The sequence below is a fragment of the Protopterus annectens genome, chromosome 1.part1, assembly GCF_019279795.1.
Source record: "Protopterus annectens isolate FY-2018-M chromosome 1.part1, PAN1.0, whole genome shotgun sequence".
Classification (NCBI taxonomy): domain Eukaryota; kingdom Metazoa; phylum Chordata; order Ceratodontiformes; family Protopteridae; genus Protopterus; species Protopterus annectens.
The window spans coordinates 818,751,851-818,778,560 of NC_056726.1; the positions used below are offsets into that span (position 1 = coordinate 818,751,851).

Here is a 26,710-nt window from a genome sequence, read left to right on the forward strand (position 1 = left end):
TGCATTTCAGCTTAATGAACGGTAAGCCTGAATGACTTCCCTGATTTTGATGACAGATTAATTTTAGGATAATGTACAGCTTCAGTACTAACTGTTTTACTGCCCTGTTTTTCACTTTAACTTTTTCATTGGCACATACCACTAGAACCCACTGTCCTCTGCTATATCCCTATTTTTATTCACAATCGTCTCCTATTATCACATCGTATTACTGATGCCAGTACACAGAACGGACCTTCCTGCTTATTGTGCTCTCAATACTTCAGTCCTTGCTGAGCCGAAGAGTCCGTGGAAGAATATTACTTACTTCAGTGCCTTCTCTTTAAGACCACACTGAGACAATGGTTGTAAACTTGTTTTTGGTCTCTACAGCAGGCTGGCAGCTATAATCCTTCATCCTAGAGGGCTGGCCTTCTTCCACTCTAAACTAAGCCATCTCCAGGAAACGGGATTACTAGCAGAAATATCACATGCTATGGGATAGGCAGGGAATTCACAGCAGTCTCAGTGTGACATCATTCTTGATGACTGCTGAGATGTTTGCATGCTACGCCTACAGCCCTCCCATGTCAGTCAGTACACAGAGTGCATGTTTGCTTTGCTGAACCCAGGGCAGGCATGTCCTTCTGCACATTCACAGTGCTTGTCTGGGCTCACACTCCTGTGTCCCTTTGCATACGGTGTGCAGTTCTGAGCCTGTCTCCAAACTGTACTCCTGTACCAGGATTTAGCCAACTCACTCTTTCTCATAATTGGCAAGCTAGCACTGGTCTTTCAATCCCACCCATTTCCATATGGTTTCACCAGTACCTGGACAACTACTCAGACCTGGATTGTGTATTCCACAAGAGAGGTAAAAGTGGTTTGATTCCTCTGCACCATGGAACCATCCCAAGTGATTTTAAAGACCATTGTTATATGCTAAATGCCTTTAGTATTATTACATAACTTGTATTCAAGCAATGGTTTTAGTATGTTATCCCAATGACCCATTTCCCTAAAAATTCAACTAATCAAACTCAACATACCTAATTATGACACTCCAACTGACTCTTAACTATACAACTGGTTACCTGAATAGATAGTTCAAAAATCTCTTCAGGAAGCATTTAAAATTAAAGAACTTTGACTTTTAAGAGAATTGTCCCAACCCTATTCATTATAATGAACTCCAAAGTCTCTGCATCTCCGGGAAGGAAGCAGTACCTTCTTGTATTAACCCTCCTTAAAGTAACAATTTTAGTCATTGTGTCTTCAGTTCATTAGGTAGCTATGTTATTCCCTTCAAACTATACATCTTAGTAACTCAGTGATTAGTTGTATCTCTGTATTTTCAAGCCAATATTAAAAAGTTTATCATCTCAGCTTACCTTATCTAATGATTTTATCATACAAATTTAAAAAATTATGTTAACTGAAGTAACAGTAAGGACTTTGCCCGAACTGCTTCATATAAATTTGGTAGGGTCTCTACTATATTATTATCACACCTTTAACAGCAGGAATGAGATTCTGAGTACTAAACTTTACCCTATGGTAATTATATGCAACAAATTTAAAATGGAGTACTCATCTACTTAAAATAACCAAGTATTATGGGTTCTTACTTTTTACTTTGTAATGTTTGCAGATAACTGCACTCATAAATTAGTTTCTGATATTGCCTTTGAACCATGGCATGGAAGAATGCTGCTTTATGTTTAGAAAGTGCCCCTTCCAAAAGCTGGGGCACAGGAAATAAATGCCATTTTTTTTCATTCATCTTAATTTACTTAAAATGCTATCTCAGCGAAAAAAATATTTTTTTAATCTTGTTGTAGCTGCTCTGTTATTTGTATATGTATAGCTACATACCAGAATATTATATATCTTCAAACCATATAATAAATTAAAGGTACAATGGCAAAATGGGTAAATAAATAGAAGGTTTAAAAACAAATGGGGGAAATTAATAATTAATCAGTTCTGGATGCAAAAGGCATTCCATCTTTTTAAAAGGTATATTGTGTTTTATAGCTGTATGCTACTACTGATTCTAGATGCATACATATGTACACACATACATGCAAATATTCCAGGCACAGGCATTAATGAGGCAATATTTCCCATCTAGAGTAATCATTTGGCATGATGGGACCTGCTACAGTGAGTCTCAAAATACAGAGGCTGAATGGCCAAAAGAATGGACTTGTATATATTAAGTTTGACATGCCATTTCTCAGAATACTCCTTTTTCTCTAAGGTATGTCAATGTCGGAGTTAGTATATATCTATATATATATATATATATATATATATATATATATATATATATATATATATTTTATATATATATATATATATATATATATATATATATATATATATATATATATATAAACTCAGGGGGCTTACCCCCCTGCAAAAAGAAGTTTAAAGGAAAAAAGCAATTTTTCAGATTCACTCTTCACCTTTGTTTTGGTCTCTTTTTTTTTGGCTTTTCTGCACTCAGTATTTCGAGTACCGACATTTCAATAGAGAGCCCCCTTCTAGCCAGCTGATACCCCAAAACAGTCATCTCCATAAGTGACAAGTTGTTCTTAAAAAATATATAAACTTGTGCTTGCTTTAATATAATGTTGTAGTCTAGTGCAGGCATCAGCGAATCTCAATGAAAACCAAATAGTACATCTCTCATTTTTATATTATCTCTTGCTTGGGTCATCCGATGATTCTCTACTATTCTTTGATACTCCTAAGTACTCAAAGAGGTATTTGCCTCTGGATACCTTATATACCTGAATAAAGACTTCTCTTAAAAAAAAAAACATATATATATATATATATCTATATATATATATATAGAGAGAGAGAGAGAGAGATAAAGAGAGAGATGAGTCACTACCAGTTTAGATATTTTAATCTTTTGTAATAAACTTTCACATGCATTGATGACTCTGGTATATTTCCATTGTACTCCTTCTATTTTACTTATGCTAGTTTTCTTATAAGATTTCCATATTCTTATTCCATACTCTAGTTTAGGTCTAAAGTAACTTAAAAAAACAGTGAATTTATTATTTCTGATTTCCTAGACATTCATTTTTTGGTCCCATTGGACCTAATTTGTACTGGCTTGGCCCAAGTGCCCCAGATCCACACTGGGTCAACCAGCCATCTTTTGACACCCTTGGACTTACTTGGGTATTGCTAGGGCCAGTTCTGGATCCTAAGGGTTTCCTGGGGTCTTGGCTTGTCTGTGTTTCCTTCTGGGTTGGGTTGGTTATGTCCTATCCACTTCCCTTCTCCTACCCCCAAACATGCTCATTGACTGCATCTATGGGTAACTCCCTTCTTTAGACCATACCTCCCCTTTGGGCACACATCAACAAGAGCCTCCCCACCCAGGACAAGAATTCCAATCCCTTCCCTGTTACTCTACCATTCACCCAATCCACAAATCAAACCCACATCTGCTGGGCAATTGTCAGGGCAATTGACAGGGCTTTATCATTCTATGCCACCGGAGAGGCTTCTCTGATTTCCTAAACTGTATAAATCTTTCTATACAGCTTATACTTTAACAAATTGGTTGAAATGATCAGAAGAAAAAAATCAAAGCTGGATCTACCCACATATCCAGATCCTTATATGAATCCACAGTTTCAATCAGTGAGTGCTGTATTAAACATTCACCCTTCATTCTATGTCTCCTATATCTCATTTGCCTAATTTTTGATATATTTATCAACAGCTCATTCTCCCAAGCCCAAGTGGATAACTTAGTCAAATTCTTTTCTAGATATGCCATATTTGTAACATATATGATCAGCTTTCACATCTCATGTCATCTGCACACAGATTGTAGAACACCTTGTATGAAAAAAAATCATAAAGATACAACCCAAACAAGTATGGGCCCTGAAAAGAGTCCTGTAGACTACCTGGACTGTAACATAGAATTTCACCTCTTCACTTCCTGTATAATACTTGACTTATCCTATCTGTAAATCTTGGAGCTATCAGTCTTATTACAAATCATTAATACCAAGTTGTTGTAATTTGTTGATTAGTGTTTTTTATAGGACTCTATCAAAGGCTGAAGATAGGTCTACATTAATAATATCACATCACACTTTTTCATTTATAGCTGTCACATTGTATTATTATAGAACATCATGTTACAGGTCAGGCAACCAAGCAGTGTGAATATTGGCTTTGTGTGATGGACAGTGTTGATGTGATACCCTGACTCCATGTACAAAATGGGAAAAAGCTGGTTGATTCCAATGTTACAAGAAGTCATAGATTTGCTTTCAACATATGCTTAATGATATGTGATTTTCAGTTTTGACAGAAGTGTAACCAAAAAACATCATTATTTTTTACGATAAGAAAGTAGATTTATGTGCCTATATTACTTTAGTTTTGTTCTATTCCTCTTTCCCTTAAAGATGGGTATAACAAGTGCATGTTAGCATTCTTGAGGACTTCCTCCATAAATTAATGATGCAGTGAATAACGGATATTATGGTACTGTTAAGTATATAGTGAAGTGCTCTCAGGTCATTATTACTAATTCTAACTCCTTCCTGTGCTTTGCTTGGGTCCAGTTTACATAATACATTTTCAATATAACCTAATTTAATTTCAATATCTGAAGTTACTTGGATGTTACCAGCATAAACTACCTTCCCCTTTGAGGAAGCAAACTGTCTTGCATAGGATTTTGTAAATATATCTACAATCTTAATCTATGTTTTTTGAGAATAAATCTACCCATAGTTTATCAATTTATCTTAACTCCTGCCACAGCTTATAAAAATATAAATGGTTTCCTGTTGTGCTCAATATCTTTATATACATTCTCGTTATACTTTTCTTGATCTTGTCCTATAGCATGTTTAGTTTTGTCTGTCCAATTTATATATTTCACATTTCAAAGTTAATTTCTATTTCTTATGTTTATCTCTCATTTTAAGTATCTTGTTCACATGGAAGTATATCCTCCTGACCGTGTGTCCCTAGATAAACATTTTATCAATTTATTGCATTTGAAAATTTCCCTTTCAAAATTTGTCACATTTCTTCTGCTGTCTTTTCACTGAATGCATCAATCTAATTTATTTTACAGACTGATTTTTTTTTTGCTTCCCTATAGTCTCTTATTAGTCTTCTATGCATTGGTTTGGATTTCATTTTAGCATAATTATCAAGCAATAGTTTAACCTTTATAATCCCATGATCATGGCACATCAAATTAGCAATACTTAACATGAAATAACAATCATTTTCTTAGAAACCCAGACAATATCTGTTCATGGCAGGTCTGTTTACAGTCTGTGACAATTGTTCCTGAGCACTGTGGGTAATTTCCTTACTACTATTCCAGCCTGTATCTGTTAAATTCAGTGTTGTCTTTATTGTCACTTACACAATGTACAACACTGGTGTCATCGTAAGAGATGTAATGATGGCAGGTCTTGTAACAATCTTTAATCCCTAACATAAAACCCCTAACTGCTTTTTTTTTTTGCAATGATTTTCATAGAAAAAATATTTATATGCAAAACAAGCTGGTTTCCTGTCACTGTTTCACCATGTTTCACAAACAGTGATAGCATCAATCTTGCATGAACTCAGCAATGTTTCCAATAAAAATGATAATTATAACCAAAGATCCTTAAATTAACAACCAGCAGAGGTTGTTTGTCAGGTGTTTACCTCACAAATACAAGGTTTTGATTCTCACCTTGGGAAGCATAGCTAGACTTAAAAATGCCCCCCCCCCCCGGGTCATTAGTCTAGTCATTTCCATTGTACTCCTTCTATGAATCAAATTTCACTGTTTATGTTGCATTTCTGACCTGGCAAAAATCTTGTTTTGTATTAGTCAAGTATGCTGCAAAAATTATTTTCCCTTGTTTTGACAAGTGTACTCTATTCTCTCCAGGTACATTTGTGCCCAAATGAGGCTTGGATATTCTATGCGTTCCCGCTTTTTAAAATGGGCCATTGTTGTCATGTAGATATTTACCCCCAAAATATATTTTTATTCATACTGACAAGACTCTCCTTTTTATATGTGGTTTGTGAAAATTATGTCCTAACACTTGTACAAGTTGTGTTATCTAAGAGGACTGTAAGTTCCCTGCTAACAGTCTGTGAGTTCTTAAAGTTGAGATTGTTTGATCCAACATGATTAAAAACAGATCCATACTTTCTTACATTTAGACATCCTAAGGACCTACTCGCACCCTTATTTTTGCTTCCGGCATGCATAATAATATTCTATCTTCATTGTCTTCTCTGTAAATGTGAGTATCATTTCTTTTAATAATTAAAGACATAATGCCCTAAGTACACCCCAGACAACACAGGTTCAATGAGTGCCTCAAGAATCTGAGGCACTGGCGGGGAGGAATGCCAGTTACTGCTTATTTCCAATGCATGATCCTTGGTGGAGGCTGAGGATGTGGGGATGTGGATGGGGGCATGTTCCAAGGAGGATAGATCTTCACTAAGCTGTTGCAGAGGTGAGGGTGACACACCAGCATGTCCCCATTGTATGCCCATCCTTTGCACATCATTAGGAAATGTACCAGCAAATGGACAAACAAAATAAGCATAGGTCAAAATACAAAAAAAAAATCAAGGACAGTGTAAGATGTGCAGCCTGGGAAGCTTTCAGCTCCTCATTCTCCCAAGCCATACTAAAATGAGTCTGTGGGAGATCAGATGGGGATATGCTGATGGTCGACCGCTTGGGAAGGAAAATAAAAATAGTTCCACTAATAACTGAACCTCTAATCACTAGTTTATCATTTCTGACCTGATCTGAAAAATCTATTTCATTTGTAACAAAACAATAATCTCCATCACCATTGATCTTACTAATCTCACTATTTTTACCACCTACATCATTTGAAAATAAACAGCTCTTATCTAGCTGTCTTTGTATTTCCATAGTCTAAGCCATGTTGCCAATTTCAGTATTTCTACTCATTTTTTCTGACCCTTGCCTCTTTTTTCTACTATCTCTGGTAGAATAATAGTGTAATTTTCTGTAGAACGAATATTTTGTAAATGAACAATGTTATCATTCCCTGTAATCTACATACTACATATCAAAGTAGGTCATTTTATTTAGTGTATTTTCTCTTAACATTATATGCATTAAATAGTTTGGTTTACTACTAGTTACTTGTTGTGAACTTTTCCCTTTATATCTTTATTTTCTCCTACATGCTCTAGATCTTCACATTGTTGTATATTTGTATCCTGAATTCCAAAGGTGTCATCTGTAGTATCAAGTTTAATACAGACTGAGTGATCTTTACTCACAGAGGCCATTTCCTTTCCTGTGTGTGTTCTATTTGCACTTTGCCTGATATTATTTACCTCATAACCCCAATCAGTAATATACGTGACAACATTTTCCAAGATGTGCCTATTGCATAAGTACAAGCATCCTCAGTAAAAACCCAAGTCTCCAATATTGTAATGCATTACTTCTATACATACACAGCATTCTGTGCAATCATCCTCAATAAGTCTGGATTAACTGCCAATAATAGTAAGACAAAAACACCACTCTCCAATGTTATAATGTGTTACCTTTCTAAATGCAACATTTTGTACTTGGGACAACATGTTTGCATTTCAGTAGAACATTCATGGTATACTCATTTCAAGAATCTATTCTCAGGGACAAAGATTTAAAGTAAAGAGTTTAAAAACAAACAAAAATATCTAAATCAATAATCACAGAATTCACAGAAATTAAAACTAATAATTTAAGTCAAACTGTATTATGAAATTACACAAAGAGTATACAACCAAATATTAAATTAACAATACTGAGCTAACCTAAGGGAAATACTTCATAAAGTAGTTATTCTGACCTAATGTCCCAATTGTACATGTTCTACTAAGAGTGAGATGTTCTTTACATCGCATGCAAATGTGTGCAAAAGCTTATGCTCACTATCACTTGCAGACACAGCCCCAAGGTACAACTAGCTAGGTCCTTTGGGAGGGCTAGAGTGTGCCTGCCTACAATCTATTTATCTCTTCCAATATACAGCAAAAAGTGGAGGTAAAATGTAAAATAAAAATCAAAATAAAGTTTCTCCTACCAATTATGAAGGAAGCCACAAAGTTACACTGGATTTGTTTGAGATAATATTTAGAGATGGTATATCTGTCCTTTCTTCTTATTTTATTAACTTGGGATATTTAAAGTATAAAAAATATGTTTACGTCTTACTGAGTAACAAAAGGATATGCTTTAATATGTAATTTGGGCAATAATAATTATATGAAAGCTTCTACTATATTAAATAAAATATCCGGCATTATAGTAACTATATTAAAACTTTTGCTATAGCAAATAAAATATCCAGAATTATATTAGAAAGTGCAAATGTTTCTTCCAGTCATTAATATAGCATTAACCCATGCCTGGGTGTGGGTAATGCTGGATTTGCCCACAGTTGGTGTGGTTTGGTCACGAGGGCGAAGCCCAAGTGGCCAAAGCCAACCATGGGTAAATCCAGCATTACCCACACCCAGAAGTGGGTTATTGCTATTATACAATGGCATTATTTAAGAAAAAAAATAATTACTTTTCTTAAATAATGGCATTGTATAATGCCTCCTTGCTGCCCTTCCGCAGCTGTCTGGTATTCTGCGGCAGTTCTGATGTACTGCGCATGCATATACTTACGCAGTACATCAGAGCTATGGGCAAAAGCAACAGAGAAAGCAAGATCTCCGTTGCTTTTTACAACCTGTCTCGCTATGTTAAATGAGTTTAACATAGCGAGACTGCTTTAAAAAAACCAACGGAGAATCTCCATTGCTTTTTTTAAAGCTGTCTCACTAGGTTAAACCCATTTAACAAATCGAGACAGTTTTGAAAAAAAGCAATGGAGAAAGCAAGATCTCCATTGCTTTTTAAAGTGTCTCGCTATGTTAAACTCGTAGTGAATTCAGGTTGTAAAAAACAATGGAGATCTTGCATTCTCCATTGCTGTAAAAAAAAAAAAATAAAAAAGATTTATACTAATGGAAAAAGTCCGCGCGACCGGACCTTTTTCCATTACTATAACTCTGAGTTACAACGTGCACGCTGACCAATCAGCGTGCACGTTTTTGAATATTAATGGGGGGGTCATTGTATAATAATGGTTTTCAAGAAATCATTGAGAAAGCAGTTCCTTAGGACATGCCATAAGCCTAAGGGTTCAGTGTTAAAATTCCATCCAGCATGAATTTTAAAACCATAGTTAATATTTTTGAAAAGGGCTGTCATACCAAAATAGTTGTAATATTTGAGTTCTACAAAATACTTACTGTATGAAAAGAAAGTATGTTGTATAATTATATTTTACCAGTGATTAGAGATCCCTTTCTAACTGTAAATGTGCTGTCCTTATGTTGAGAGCTCAGCATTTGATAGGTTAGACTTAACAGTGTGGAAGGGAATAGTCACTGAGTGTTACTATATCAATATGATGTGTGGAGAGCTAAACAGTTAGAGATTTTTTTTTCTTGTTCATCTACAAAAACCTTATGATTTCTATACATCTTTATTTATTGTTTGGTATATTATTTGTGTTTCCCTGATTCTAAAGCTGTTGTAAAATCTGCATCAATGATTTGGTGCCAAATATATTCTGGAGTTCTTTTAGCGTATAAAACTTGTGAGTCTTTCTTAATTTAGGTATGTGTTAAAATAGATTTATTTATTAAAATCTGTTAGATTTTTGATATTTACTTTCTCAGAACATATGGCATTCATTGTAAAGAAACTGGATTGTTTAATAATGATTTAATACTTGGTGTAATGCTAGATCAACACTGAAAGGAAAACAGGAAGGTAGCTGATACAGAAATATTACTGGTATACAGAGGCATAGAACTGATAGTCAAGCAGATACTATAAGCTAAGATCTACAGTTATGCAGTGCATATATCAGAGTTACTGCTTTACAACAGGCAGGTAGGTACATTAACTCAATATACAGATCAGGTTGATACTTAGCTGTAAACAGGTCTGTATTAGTACATAGCAGATTGTTAGTATGTATGGGCAAGGACATGTACACATACAATTTATAGATTATCTATTTTCTGATCAAAGCAGCCTTCCCCAAATGCTACCTCACTGAACAAAAGTCATCTAAAATAACCTCCTCGGTGACCCTCCATAGCACCCACAATCTAAAACATCGAACAAATATAGAAGTAAGGAAATACAGACAAAAGTAGTAAATGAGCAAAAAGTAAGTAAATAAATATATAAAGTCAGTGTAATTAACACAGGGAAATAAATAAACAAGCAAACAAATACACTGTCATGAACCTGAACAAAGAGCATCAAGAAAGAATATCCATGATACCAGCATATGAGCTAAACACTTACATTAATAAGTATGCAAGAGTAAAGGCAATAAATAAATTAAATGATGTAAGTAAAACACTGCAATCAGTTTATTGAATGCTCTGCATAATGCATGCAATTAAAGTTAAGTTAGTGGGTACAGCCAAACCGCAAACACTATGTTTTCAAGCCCATGTCTTTAACCACTAAGCCAGCAGGCAGCTTCTGCACCCATCCACTTCGTCCTGTTGTTGTTTCATTGTACAGCATTGCCTTGTTCATCGACTTTTGGGAGTGTGTCAATGTTTTGGATTTCTAGAACTACAGAGAGTTGCTGAACAGATTTTTGATGGTTTCTGTTTGAAAATGTAACATATGGGGAATTCTGCTTTGATTACAGTGTGGCCAACCTACCTAATATTGGCAGGTAGATGCGTATAATAAACAAACAGTCAGATATGGTACATGTCTGGCAGAGCACATGCACATATAGAGCTTGCCACATGAAGCAGCTGCATATATGTAGCAGATGTATTCAGAGGCACATATCAGCTTCACTACAGATAAAAATCAGGTCCTTACTGTTGGCATCACTAATTCAAAGAATGGCTATGTACCAAAAGTGTTCTTTCATGGCTTTATAATAAGAACCCATTTATGTCTCTTTTATTGGAGAGTGAAAGTCTTTAGCTGACAACACAGAAATGAATGGCAGATTAAAACCAAGTTGTCCTCAATGTTACTTATTTTGGACCAGACATTGGTATTCCACTAAGCTTGCCTTCATATTATTTCTTTTTATACTGTAAAATACTCCAATATCTCTTGTCCATTCCTCACTTGCCTCCTGGGTATCTTCAACTCACCATTATCGTAAGCCCCTGACTCTATACTCATTGGATTAGAACAGTACCCTGGCTGCACTAGAACAGTACCCTGGCTGCACTAGAACAGTACCCTGGCTGCACTAGAACAGTACCCTGGCTGTACTAGAACAGTACCCTGGCTGCACTAGAACAGTACCCTGGCTGTACTATGCTTTTGCTGTCTTATCATGTAAGGTATTCTCAAATAATTACAAAACATTGACCTATGAGCAGAAGTATTAAAATTGGTATTGAAAATAACTTTTGACAAAAGTTTCTGTGCTGAAGATACCTCCATACAAAATGATTTATTCCTCGCAACCCCTAATTAATAATTCTTAACCTGAGTCACTACAACCCAGTTTTATTTTTTGTGAACAATAAATTATATTTCATTGCCTTCAATGAATGCTGAGATCAGCATTAAACTTTCCTCCCACTCCTGCTCTTTTTTTATTTACTTTTGATGCGGATGGTGTTTCTGATAAGTAAACTTTAAGAGGGGGATCTTTAATACGTTGCCTCTTATTTGGTTAATAGGCACACATTCCATGGGACTATTGAGGAGCCATCCCCAGTTTCCCAGTTGCTCCAGAAGACAGTCTGGTTAGGTGTCTTGCTCTGGGGCAGAGACTGTAACCACTGTCCCGTCATGTTGAAATGAAGTAGGACTTAGCCAGCCTAATGATATTTCCATATTTTTCACTGGTAAAAGTGCAGACAGACAATGTCCATGAAGACAGGATGTGAGAATATCCAGATGTGGTCAGCTGCCTTATGTTTAAACACTAAACTGATTTTTATTTGTTGCTTATCACTCTGTATGAAATTGTGCAAATGATAAAACAGCTACTTAGAAAACATTTAACTCATAGTTTGCCAAATGAAAAACATATTCAAGTGAAGTAGGCTTCAGCCAGCCTAATGCTATTTCCATATCTTTCATTGTTAAAAGGTGCAAACGGACAGTGTCTATGGAGACAGGATGCCAGAACATCCAGTTGTGTGCAGCTATCCTTAAAGTGGCATTTACCAGTGATATTATTGGACCCCTCTACTTGTTCCCTTTTATGTACATTCTGTTCCAGGCAGGAGAGGCCCTAATTCTTATCATAGCCTTCCACTGCTATGAAACACTGAAGAAATACAATGGTAAGTGTAGCATTTGAATTTATGTTTTATTTTCTACATTTTTTTCCAGAATAACACAAAGAGGTCTGTATATCTAGCAACGTTCTGTAAATGTCTACACTGACCATTAGCTGGGTGTGGCACTACAAACTAGTATACCATCGAAGGGGAAATGCACATAAAATCTCTTTGCATTATTATCTCCACATCATGCCGAATTCCCTCTGTTGTTAGAAAGTCCTAATTACCATTTTCTGCATGCAAAGAATGTTTTATTCAGGCCATTAAACAGTTCCATTGCATTCAAAAGTGTTAAAACTCTTAATAACACAGTTTGAATTTGTAGATACATTGCAGTGTATGAGGAGGCTGGAAATGATAAAAGAGAAGACAGCTGCATGTTTTACCTAAAAAAGTATTAAAACAGAATGCAAGGAAGGTAGAAGTTAAATGGCTTATTCGACAACCATGTAAACACATAGCCATATGTAGTTTTTCACCAAAGGGTGAGCAAGGTTACAACCTTTCATGGACTTCATCCACAAAGTAGTGTGTACCTACATCATTCTAGCAACTACTTGACCCAGGAGGAATGAGGACATACACAGAGGCAAGACTGCAACAACCTCAACCAGGGAGAAATTTAATGAAATTCTTACTACTGTGGCAGAGGTACACATTCTGAATGTTGACAACACTGCATGCCTCATGCTGCAAATAAATAAACTAATTAAAATTAAAAACAATCTCACCAAATTCAACCAAAGCCTTCATAAGAGTAACCTGTAACCTCAAGGTTCTTGCAAAAGACATGATCACACTGTCCAGCAGTGCAGATGCAAACTCCATGGGCTTAATCATCTTTCAAATTGAATATTTATTGATTTTAATGCCACAAACAATATAAACCTAAAACTCTTAAGGATAACCAAACAGATAAATTACCATGTATACTATGTATATGAGTCATGGTTTAGTAAATCAAATATATTGCAAACTGTTATAAGCTTTCTCCAAAAATTATGATTCAGATTATTACTTAACAACTTGTTGTTCCCATACATTTTACCCTTCACTGTGGTATGCACCCTTTAATACTGTAGTATGTTCTCTAATCATCTTGCAAAGGTCTAAAAAAGGCAAGGATCTAATTCCAATCTTTACAAACTTTTGTTTGGTTGCACCAACTCTTTAAAATATATTCTTCCCTCCATAGGATGTTTTCTTCTTTTGCCAGTATCAGCTTAACAATACACATTAGTACCCAACCCATGTCATAGATTCTCCTCATTTCATGGTAGAAACAAGATATCCAAAACTGCTAGTGTAATGGGATTCGGATATTGAAAATCCTTCCCAGTAGCATGGCTAAATATTGCCATCTCACACTACGGTCTGTTTTACACTCCCAAATGAGTATGACACTGTCCCATTTCTTTAACATGCATTCTTGTTTTTCCTTATGGGATTGTACAGTATCAAGGCTGTGAGGTGCCAGTTACAAATTAAGGTAATCTACAATTCCTTAAACTTTGACCATATCTTCAGGCTTCCATTCCTTGCCATGTTCCTCATCATTCCTCTTCACTAAAAGTCACATTTTCTACTCCTTTTCATTTTCTGTAGATCAAATTCTTCATAGCATTTATTTTCCATTCCCACAAATCTGTGTATATTGTACTTTGCTCTTCCATTCTTCATATTGTCTGACTAACTTCAGAGAAGGACTCTTCCTTTCATGTCCCTACTCATAAAGCTTCCTTTTTTGTAGCTCTTTATACCAGCCAGGTCAACTGTTCTACTCTAAACTCTTCTATTACTGAATCTTTCGAAACAGTTTGTTTGATTTCCCCATTTTCTCCTGTTTGGGTACTTGTTCACAAGTAATTCAACCCTTTCTCCTCCAATTTATTCTCAACATTTCAGGTATATTTAAATAATTCTCGAGTAGCTCTATATTTTGTTAATTGGTCCTCTTCCTCAATAACTACCTCCTAGCCTTAAAGCATCATTTTCTCATGGCATTGGCCATCTTGGTATAATTCCTTCTAAGACCATTCTGTCCATTTTTCAGTGTCTTTTCATAAGTCCCTGTGATTTCCACATCTGTATTATTTGTGCCAAGTGAAATGTGCTAATGTGTAGCAATATATATTGGGAATGGCCCAGGTCTTGTACTTGTATGGTATTTGGGCTTTGGGTACAACCAATCTCCTACCTTTTATTTCTAATACACTATTATTTAATGGCTCCTGTATTTTAAGTGCTATGCAATAATGTGTTAGGACAAGTAGGTTTCTAACTACAAATAGTATGTGAGTTAGGATCATTTTTTTTATTGCTTTTATTTTTCCAGAGGTTGTGCTGAAGTATCTTAACTTCCTTGAATAAGATATTCTTGATTTTCTCCTATAGCATGGATAGCTTGTCAAACATATTTTCTCCCAAGTTATACCCACTACATAACCTAAATATATTATCAGATATTTCTATTCAGAGATCCCATAAGTTGGTTTTCCTGCTGTTTTATCTCCAAACTTAGCCAATACTGATTTCCCTCATTATAGTGCAGCACCAAAGCTACCCAAAGTCCTGAAAAATTCCTAGCATGACTTTCAGGACCTCATCTATGACATTTTCACTTAATAACAGGCAGTCGCCCACAAACGTTTAGAATGCACTTCTCATACCCTTCTCCTCTTCCATTCCTTTGCGAAATGCCTCTAATCGTCAAGCCAACAGCTACATTACCAGTATGAATAGTCTTAGTGACAATGGGTGCCTTGTCTCCCATCATCTCATATCCCTAGCAATGCACTTATTGAGAGACCCCCCCCCATTGACAAAAGTCCTGAAGGTTTGCCTAGTGTACAGACTATGCACCAGCTTCATAATTTTCCCTTAATTTTGAACTCTTTGAAGACTTTGAACAGAAAGCCCCAACTAAACATATCAAATGCTTTTTTTAGTATATTACAGCACCAGTCCTGCATCAGGGATTTTATTGCTCTGCTACTCCACAAAGCAACTAAGTTTCGCCAGTTTGTTGCTATTGCTCTGTAAGGTTCAAGGCCATTTTGTTCCATTTCAGTTATAATGGAAGTAGCTTTTTAACCCTTTCACCAAGACCTTTGCAGAATTTTCACATCTATATTTAAGAGCAATATTGGATGATAATTACTGACATCTGGAGGTTCCTCTGCCAATGTTAGCAGAACTATTGTCATAGTTTGATTTACTGCCTCTATCCTCTCTCCCTTCACTGCCAAGTGGTTACATACACTTACTGGTGATCGCTCTATCCTGCCTCTTCCCTGCTTATAATGTTTCCACAGGAATTCCTCCATTCCTCCTACATTATTGAGTTTTGTTGATTTCATTGCCCTTTCTGCCTTTGTGGTTTTAATTACTCTCTTTAAGTGTTCTTTGTTTTCTTTTTCAAATATAATTTTTCTCTCTGTATTAAGATATTTGCAGTTTGAAACTGCTTGCTACAAATTTAACAAGCAGCTTGTCACATATAATCATCATCATACACGTACTCAGTACCTGGATTTTTTTATGAAGCCACAGTTTCCCAAATTCCCTGCAGCTTCATATATCAGTGACAGTGCTGCACTCGCACACCATGTGCACCTGCTGACTGTGTCTTTCACATCATCTTCTAGGTCTTTGTTTTACTTTGGTTAATTATTTTCAACTCTTACTGCACCATTTCAAACTCCCTCTCTTTTTTTGGCTTAGAATGGTAGCATTCTTTTCCTTTTCCTTTCCATTTCCTTTTCCCTTTCTCTTTCCCTTTCCTTTTCCATTTCTCTTTCCTTTTCCTTTTCCCTTTCCCTTTCCTTTCCATTTCCATTTCCATTTCCTTTTCCCTTTCCCTGTCCCTTTCCTTTTCCTTTTCCATTTCCTTTTCCCTTTCCCTTTCCTTTTCCTTTTCCATTTCCTTTTCCTTTCCCTTTCCCTTTCCCTTTCCTTTTCCATTTCCGTTTCCATTTCCCTTTCCTTTTCCATTTCCTTTTCCTTTTCCCTTTCCCTTTCCTTTTTCCTTTCCTGCTTTCTCTTTCCATCAGTCCTCCTCCTTTATGCCAGCTTTACATCTCTCCTACCAACTCATAGTCCCATTATCTTTAGGATTTATGTTCCTGTTTATTAGATCCTCTGCAATACTTCTCAGTTCCCTTTTCTCCCTTTGCACCAGTCCACTTGTAAGGGGCAATCTCTGTTTTTTGACATCAGTAATCTTCTGGGGGGCAGGGTGAACTTCACCCCCAAATAAGGCATGGTTTAAGAAATGTATTTCCTTAATCTCAGTTTGTTTTATCCTTTCTTTCAGTGATCTTGGCACTGACACCACTGGTTCATTTTCAATTCCAACTAGCCAAAACAGCCATTGGCAAAAGAGCTCTTTCTCATCTGGAATGTGGACTTCCCATTTTTGCTTCTGTCTCCAAGGAAAACACTGCCATACTCCTGACAATCACTAACGACATCTGCTGATTATTTACAAACTCACCTATCTGTGGGCATCACTGTATTGCCCTAGAAAAAGCAAAATGGCTACCTACAAATAAAAGCTCTAGCCTACTTTTAGGATCACAGCTTTACAAAAAAACTCCATCTCCAGACATTTACTCCACGTACATCTAGACTTCATGAAAAACCTCCTCATTCAATCTGAGCCATTACTCACAAGCCACAGCAATTCTCGTTACCCATAAAACCAAACTCCAAAACATTGCACATGCATTCTCCTGTTAGGCACCTACTCTTTGGCAAGTATTCTCCATCAGCCTGAAGGAAATCAACACTTATTCCAAATTCAGAATACAATGCAAAAATAATTCTTTATCCAAGACAAATGCTCCTACTTCAACGCAGGACGTATCACCTAACACATTCTCCCTATCTCCTTCCCAAGTCTCTTTTACTCTCTCACATTTACTGGAGGTTGACTCACTTTAGAAATTAATGTAAATATTGTACATTACACATTCATACACATTCAAGCTTTGTACTGCCACTCTAATATTAAATTCAGTTAGAGGACCACTATGGGAAAAAAAAACACTTGTTTTCATTTTTTCTTGAATTTCTACACATTGTTAACCTGGATTCATCAGAAAGTAGTAGTCACTACTAATTTTCTTGTGTTGGTAACCCTCAATGTCTTTCTTGGGGTAGACATCCTAATCAGAGCTTGCTTTCATCTAAAGTTAAATCTCCCCCATAGTGCACTGTGATGGCACAGTTGAGATTATAATGCCCATGGCTGGACTGTCACATCTCATTCCATTCACATAGAATGGAAGAACAGAGAAGTAGTGCTAATTTGAGAGATCTCTGTACTAGTATCACTTACTGTTCTGCAGTGCCTGTTCCAAATGTTTTTCCTACTGATGTATTGCACATTCTATGAATAAAACATCCGGAAATTTCAACTCATTGCCAAGATAACAGACTTTATGGGGGGGATACTGCTTTTATGTGCTTCAGTTCCTTCTCAAGTTACTCCTCCCATTTTCTCTCCCTCAGTAAGACACAGTATCACATTTCCTTTCCTGCAAGGTTGAGTTAACTCATTCACTCCAGTGGAGCTCAGGAAGTTAGCACTGTAACTTCCAATGGGTGGAGCCTAAGCCTTTTGACAGAATCAAAGGTGCTTTTCCATTAACAGGGCAACAGTCATGGCCAAACATAAATGTTGCTGCGAAATGTGGCCTGAAATAGTGATACATTCCAGACACATCGATGCATACTTCGATCATAGGTTCATTTGTAAGCATACTTCTCAGTCTGTCTTACAGCAAGAAATCTGGACAGAGTCATAAATAACAGGGGACAAAGAGCCAAAAATAGGGATATTTTTTAAATATTACTGTTGCAGAGTTAACAGGTTTTGCATTAGCATAAATGTTATGAAGGGTATGAAGTCTGAAACTGAAATGTCCGTCATTATTTTCTGATTGCACACCTCAGTGATTTATTACTGAGTTGCCAGAAAAACAAATTTTTTTTGTCTTCCAAAAGTCACTGACATTAAGGGAACTTTTCTGTGGAAGGGAAAGCAAAGTGTTGGATGATGGTTTGGAAATGGTCCTTTTAGCTTCAGGTTGGAAGTAAGTGAAGAATAAATGTGGGAAGACAGAGCAATCCCTTTTGATCCTCTAGTTGGTAGTTACGTTAACGTGTTTTTTGTATTATTTTTAATGTACTTTTGTTGGGGTGCCCCGCTTTCCCGGTGGAATAGTCTGCAGCACATGTCACCAGCATTTCTCATGCCCACATCATAAGTAGAATGTTTGTTTGTGTATTTAAGGCAAAATACTGCTAACCTTAAATTCCGAAACAGTTCAGGTGCTGAAACTTTGTGTCCGAAGTGATACCGCAACGACTTTTAGCACGCCAGTGGTTATAGTGACTTATTTTGTTACTGTACTATGTACAAATCCCATGCTATCATTGCCACACCTGCATTTTGCCTGCTGCCACGTTAACGGAAAAGTACCAAATCAAATTATGCCCTCACATTTCAAACAAATGTTCATATCTCTGGAACCATAGAGGTTATGAAAGAAGTATAAATTGCAAAAACGTTCAAAACAAACTATTTTTATAGTGGTAGTATTCTTTAGGTTCTAGGTCTTAAACTGACTTTTATAACTCACAGTAAGCACAGTAACTATTAAGTTTGTAATATTTTGTAAACAACTTACAATACCTTAGCAACCACTCATGTTACACACAAACTGTCAGCAGCATTTTATTCTTCTAGCTGAGAGCTTTCTTAAGAGGCTAAAGGGTTCTGTTTGTGTTACTTGGTTGTTGACATATTTAGAAAAATGTGAAAATTATATATATATATATATATATATATATATATATATATATATATATAAATTAATATCATAAAAACAATAGTTTATAGCTCTTTACCTGCACCAGACAGAGGTCAAATATTAATGCAGTTGAATTTGCCATTATGTAAATTTAAGATGAAAGCTTTTAAAACCTTGTACATAGCATGGTTTTGGAATTATTGATGCAAATATGAACAAGCACTATTTGACGCCTAGAGGTGTCTGCAGGAGTGAACTGCAGATGACCTGGTGGGGTCACTCGGATGTAATAAGTTAATTACTCACCTATGCATAACAATAGACATCAGACAGAACTGTCTCTGTGGTGTGCCAGTTCAAAGTGTTCCCCCATCTCTGTTCTTATTCATGTCATCTGAGTAGCACTTTCACCTTAAAGGGGCACTATCTCAGATTTTTTGCTATAGGAGTTTGTTTACATTTTAGTTCTGTGTAAGTCACACGTTCACCTAGATGCAAGGTTTTCAAAGAGCCTTTTTAGCATACTGCAGGTCAGATTACACAAACTCTCAGTGGGGGTTGTTAGAAGAAATGCTCAGAATTTACAGTTGCAGTTTGTCCTTTTGTATTAACTTCCCCCACTCATGAGCAATTAGATTTGCTGAATGACTAGATTTTACTCAGCTAGAGATGCTATCTTGTCACACACAGACCTGGAGCTTCTTTAGCAATAAAGTGAGAGGTATTTTATTATGTACTTGTTTTTTGCATAACTGTCTCTAATAAATATTCAAGCCTAGGCAATAGTATTTTTATGCTTGTTGCTACAAATCTTTTTCCTTCCACTCGCAATTATTTTTCATATGGTCTGTTATTAGTGTTGCTTGTTAGTGTGTGTGCGTGCATGTGTGTGTGTTGATATAGGTGTGGTTTTATAATCATACAGATTCTCCCTCATTTTACAGCACAGCATTGCTTTGGACAGTTGTGCCTTGCAAAGAAACATGTTGAGTAACAAATGTCCAAATATTCTAAAATAATAAAATAGTTTGCATCTTTTCTCTAAAATTGCCATGCAGCTTTTGAACTGAATCAAATCACTGTTATAAAAGTATTTTCTCATTAGCTAATGCTGTATTTTGTCCTTCAGAAATCACACCATAACTATTTGTCTAATAATGATTCCATCCTACTGCATTTCTTCTCTCACTTTTTTCTATCATTCATTGTGGTAAACTGTTTTCAGCTTTCACATTTTTCCTGGATGTTTGACTGAAGTACAGTTAGTTTACATTGATTAGCATTTGAAAGTTGAACCAAATGCAGTCTATACATTTCCCCATATACTTTTCAGTACCATTCTTAGTATATTACAGTAGGTAATTACAGGGGTACTTTTTTACTAAGGCACTAAAAATTAAGTGCTGCAACCAAAATCTCATGCCATCGATAACCCTATATTTTGACAAGTTATAGTAGCTATTTTTCTAAGTATGTATGTATATAGGTTCATAGGTCAGTACTAGGCTATTGGCCCTGGGGCCTATACAAGCCTAGCCATAGCAGTTCCCTGGATATTTCTGCCCACAGTGTTTACTTCCCTGGGCCCCTGTCTAACAGAGTTACTGACATGATCCCCGGGGTGAATTTCCTATCCCCATCCAATTGTCAAGGTTTTTCTTGAAGAGGGCCAAGGATGCGTTCTGCTTGATATGTATGGGCAGTCTATTCCATAGTATGGGGAGTCTCTGGGTCAGGAACCTATCCCTCCAGTATGTTTTGTTCATAGAGGTGACAAGGTTTAAATCCATGGAGCATGTGGCTCTGAGGGACTGGGATTTCTTTAGGTGGAGCATGTCCAACAGTTCCAGGTTGGACATGGCCTTGTATGTTAAGCAGAGATTGCCTCTGAGTAGACAATATGCTACAGAGTATAGCTGGAGTTTTTTTAGGCGGTCAGCATTGGACATCTGCTTTAGGCCTGTGATTCTTTTGGTGAGGTATTTCTGCGGCCTTTCCAGCTGTGACAGATGTCTTGTGAGGTACATACCAAATGGGGCATTGTACTCTATAATGGGTCTGATAAGGGATGAGTACAGAGGGACAGTAACCTCTCTCTTTCTGGATGAAAATCCCTTAGTGATGAGGTGTGCCACAAAGAAAGATTTCCTGACTGTTGTGGTGATGTGGTTATCAAAGGTGAGACTGCTGTCCATCTGTGTTCCTAGGTCTTTTATCACATTTTCAGTGTTGTGTATTGCCACCTATGTGGTAATTCATGGATACTTGTTTTTTTCCATAGGGGATTACTATACACTTCTTGGCATTGAGCTTGAGTCCGTGGCTTTGGCACCAAGCATCTGTCTCTGAAAGGCCCTTTTGTAAGATATCCATGTCTTTAGGGGATTCAATGATGGCTCCCAGTTTGCAGTCATCCATGAATTTTGTCAGCCAGAGTCCCTTAGTGTTGGCCTATACTTCAGAGAAGTAGATGCCAAACAAGAGTGGTCTCAGAACTGACCCCTACGGTACATCACTTGTCACTTGTCTAGAGCTGGATTTGGAATCGGCTACTTTAACAGTGTAGGTTCTGTCAGTGAGCCACTTAGCAACCCATCTTGTGACGTAGGGATTTATGCCCAGATTGGTTAGTTTATCTATGATTCCAGAGTGGGGGATGGTGTCGAAGGCCTTGGCAAGGTCCAGATAGGCTGTGTGGACCGCCTTGCCCTCATCCACAGCTTTGGAGACTGATTCAAAGAAATCAATCGGGTTCAGGAGACACGATCGGCCCTTCATGAACCCAAACTGTGTGGGGTCCAGTGTTTGAAGGTTGCCAGTGTCTTTGTTTATAAGATCCATGATAATGCATTCCATGGCTTTGCATATCAGGCTCATCAGACTGATGGGGCGGTAGTTCCCGGGATCCAGGGTGGATCCCCCCTTGTGGAGTAGGATGACAGTAGCTGTCCACCACTCATTGGGCATAAAGCCTGAAGTGAGGCTGTAATTAGACATGACACTTAGGTGAGGTGCCAGTTCATTTTGCAGTTCATGTAGTATACAGCCCGGGATGTCATCTGGTCCCATGGAAGCTGTATGCTTGGTTTTGGATAGTGCAGTTTTTACTTGTGAGGCTGTGATTACCAGGGTTTGGCAATCTTTTGGTATTACGAAGGCCCCGTTTGGGGGTGAAAGGGGGGTGAAGTTGGCACTGAATCGATCCACCAGGATACTGGCAATATCCTTGGATCAGTATATTTAGTGCCATTCTGTTGTAGCTCTGAGCATATCTGAGCATTGCTATTTAGATTCTTGACATAGCTATAAAATGCCTTGTAGTTGTCTTTGGAATCTTTGGCAATTTTGTTTTTGTAGTTGGCTTTGGAGGATTTAATGAAGGATCTCAGCTTCTTAGTGAGGCTGATGAGGGAGTTTTTTGCGTCCTGGGATTTTCCTCTTTTCTGCAGTAGATTTTTCCTTTTGTTGTATAGTTTGTTTATTGTTGGAGACCACCAGATTGGCTTCCTTTTTTTTGAGGATCGCATCTTGGTTCTGTTTGGGATGGCACAATTCATGCACGATTGGATGTGCTCATACAGTGCTTTGTGTAGGATTCAGCAGTCAAACCTACGGTTCCTGTCCTCATGGGTGTCATGAAGTTTGTCACTTCTGACTTGAGTAGCATGAAGTTGGCTTTGGAGAAGTTTTTTATGGTTGTATCTTTACTGGGAGGTAGGGGTGGGATGTGGATGTCAAGGGTGATTTCCTTATGATCTGACATGACCAACGAGGGGATGACCACTGGTGTGGAGCATTGATTTCCCATGTTGGTAATGACCAAGTCTAGGATGTTGGAGCCCCTGGTATGGATTAGGTGATCCAAGGCGCTGTATTTTATGAATTCCAAGAACCATTGGACAAAGGCATTGGTACCCAAGTAGTTTTCCCAGTCAATGGCAGGGTAGTCACATTCTTCTGATCTACCTTTTTCATTTGTGGTTTAAAAACACTGCATCAGTGGGCCCTGATATTATCCATGGATGCATTCTAAATAGCTTCAAATGTGACCTGTCAGGCCCACTAGAATCTCTGTTCAACCACAGCTTCCAAACAGCTTCATCCCTAGGGAATTAAAGACTGCAGCTACCACCCTACTACACAAAGGTGGACCATCATCTGATCCAGATAAGTAAAGACCCATAAGTTTGTCTAATCTTACATGCAAAGTCATGGAAAGAATTATCACTGACCTGATAAAGGCATTGAAAATATTAAATAAGGGTTTTTTTTTTGCTCTCTGATGCAGTTTGCACTGTTTCACTGCAAAACTGTTACATTACATCAAAAATAGCTATCTATGCCTACATATATCATTAGTTATGAAACAATCAAATAAATAAAACTATGACTTCACATGGAACCTGTTTGTCTGCTTGCTTATTTTATTTTGTAAAATAAATGAAACTAGTTTTTCACATGGAATACATGTGTCTGTTTACTTATTTATGTATGCATGTATACAGTAATACTTTCTAGGTCTAAGTAGGGAAAAATGACTGCCTAGTGCATAGGAATATATATGCAATACAAAACATTAATTTATTGGGATTTCATGACATTTCAGATATAACTGAAGGCATACCTCTCAACTTCATAGTATACAGACAGAAAACATGACAGAAACATTTCATTGGCTAAAGTACCTACCAAAGTCCAAGACAAAAGAGTAGAGGACAGTAACTTTACTCAAAAGTGTTACACAAGAACAACCAGAAGACAGAGTCCATATAACTTGAAGATGACCGGTTACTCTCCAGGAAATACCCTCTACCATTTAGCCCCCAACCTTTACTAAAGAATGGGTCCTGACTGCACTCTCCAGAGTTAAACACACTACAGCAATGGGCTCTGATAATATTCAGGGATGACTCCTAAATAGTTTGAAACATGACATGTCAGGGCCACAAGAATCTCTGTTCAGCCACAGCCTCCAGACAGGCTTTGTCCCTAGGGAATGGAAGACTGCAGTGGTCATCCCTGTACATAAAGGTGGACCATCGATATACCCAGGGAACTACAGACCCATAAGTTATTCTATTCTTATATGCAAGGCCATGGAAAGAATTATGACGGATCTGATAAATAAAGATATAGTAAATCTTCAAATACTGGACTCATCTCAGTTTGGTTGCATCAAAAGTAGGTCAAATCTACTAAACCCAGTGGACTGCTGTGAGAAGGCCACTTGAGCCATGGATGATAGGCAAAAAAGTAAATACTGCCTACCTCAACCTGGTAAAGGCATTCAACATACTACCTCACTTAGGTATTATAGACAAACTCAAAAATTTAGACATAAATCTCTCTTTAAACTGAAGGATAGTCAAATGGCTCATGGATAGGACACGTGAAGTTAGGGTGGGGCCATCCACCTTCACCAATAGGCCTGTTACTAGTGGTGTTCCAGGGGTCTCAGTACTGAGACCTCTCCTATTTGGAATATACTTCTTTGAAGTCATAGCAAATACAGAGGGTCTTTAGCTGACAAGATCTGCTGATAACTTCAATATGGGTGCAATGACTGATTCCTCCAAAGATGTAGATATCCTTGAGAAGGATCTGAGAGCCAAGTAACTGGTGGCAAAACTATAGCCCAAAACTCAATGCAAACAAAATGCATATTTCTACCTTATGGGAAGATAACCACCCCCACAAATTACAACATTAATAACACTCTCCTAAGAGTAGACCCAGGGATAAGGGACTTGAGAGCTAAGGTTGACAGTAACCTGAACTTTGATCAACATGTGCCCATGGTGGTAAGAAAGTACTTCTGTATGGTGCAAATAAGTTATGGCATGGCATCCAGATCTGGGGAGATCATAGTCCCACTATGCTCAGCTGTCATTAGACCAATAATTGAGTGCAATGCACCCTTTGGCACGTACCTGACCAGGTATTTGCAACAACTATAGCAGCCACAGAGATTCTTAATTAAAATAATACAGTGTTTAAATAACATGTCCTATGTGGGCCACCTCAAAGCCTTGTCCCTGTATTCAGTCTCCTACAAACTACTTAGAGGCAATCTATGATGAACCTACTAGGCATTCTCTGATCTAGCCCTGATGAATCTGCTACATATTCACAAAACAAACAGCACAAGATTTACCTGATCTAATGATCTGAACCACGTTTATAACATAAACAAAATATGTAGGAGAAACAGCTGCATGTTTCAGAGATTACCCCTTCTCTGGAACAAACTCACCATTTATCTCAAACAGAGCTCTTGTCTAAATCTATTCAAATGACATTTTGACTACTGCATGAGAAATCATAAATTCACCCCTACTTGTCACCTGTAGCCTTTATGGATAAAAGCAGCTTATAGATGCTCTAAGGTACAGGCATATACTGAAGTTGTTCTAGTCCTGGGCACTGAAAAATTAGAAAACTGGGGCATGAATGGCTAGGCTTAAAAAGGCCCCCGGATCATTTGCCCAGTAACCTGTTATGTGGATTTCTTCTACTGAGTTGCAAATGCATGAAATTGTTTCCTCAGAAATCTATGAAACAAGAACATGTTGGAATTCAGGAATACATATAATAACCAAAATCAGCTATAGTGGAATGCAGGAAAAGGTAGGAAATTGGTTACCAATGACCTTCTCTTTAAATAAGCTACACTTTACTGGGTATAGCAGTGATAGGTATACTGTATTTTATATAGCATATATCATGGACAGAAATAGGTTAAAAAATAAAAAAAGACAACTGGGTGCACAAGTCCCAGGATAAAAAAGTGCCTGATCCTCATATGCCCATTGCTTCCAGGACTGGAAAAAATGACAGTGTAGAATTTTTAAGACAAAGAAACATTCCTACAATTGGGTTAGACATGACTGAGGGGGAGGATGACCCCCTTGTAGAAGGTAGTAGTAGTCCACAAAAACTGATAGGCCAGAAGAGGGCCATAAAGATGACAGAGTGGACTACTGAGGACAAGAAAAAAATTATATATTGTTATTATTATGCAAAAATCCCAAAATTTCCAAATAAAAGAAAGATATTCAAAAAGACTGAGAGAAATTAGAGGAAAGAAAATACTTACACAACAGAAATTGTCAAAAGCTTCAAAGGCAAATTTGTATTCATCACTACAACAGATACAAGAAAAACATACAGACAAAGAAATGTCTGGCTGTTTAGAAAAAGAAGCAACTGAAGAAGTACCAAAAAGATAAAGGACAAAACCTAGAGCTTTTTGAAAGGCATAAAAAAATAGACATGGACATGGGAAAGAGAGATCTCATATACTGCAATATCTATGCAAAAGTAAAAGCCAAAGTAATCAATACAAAAAAGCAGCTCCAAAGATATTTGAAGAGCAATACAGGCAAAGGTACCTTTTTCTGTGGAGCTTTTCTCCCAGAGCCTCCGCTGAAAAAGGGCACTAGCTCAGTCGGACTATCCCGGTTTACAAATGTCAAATAAATAAATATGGAAGCTTTCACAATACAAAA

General features: G+C 37.1%; 1 protein-coding gene across 2 annotated transcripts in view; it reads left to right on the forward strand.

Annotated features, from left to right (window-relative positions):
* SLC10A1 (solute carrier family 10 member 1) overlaps positions 1-26,710 on the forward strand; it is a 275,799-nt gene that overhangs the window by 150,772 nt on the left and 98,317 nt on the right. For both annotated transcript variants that reach the window (XM_044078443.1, XM_044078442.1), the window contains exons 4-5: positions 1-21; positions 12,188-12,384. The exon at positions 1-21 is cut by the window's left edge and continues 158 nt beyond it. In XM_044078443.1, the coding sequence (XP_043934378.1) occupies positions 1-21; positions 12,188-12,384 (218 nt within the window). The remainder of the gene's footprint in view (positions 22-12,187; positions 12,385-26,710) is intronic.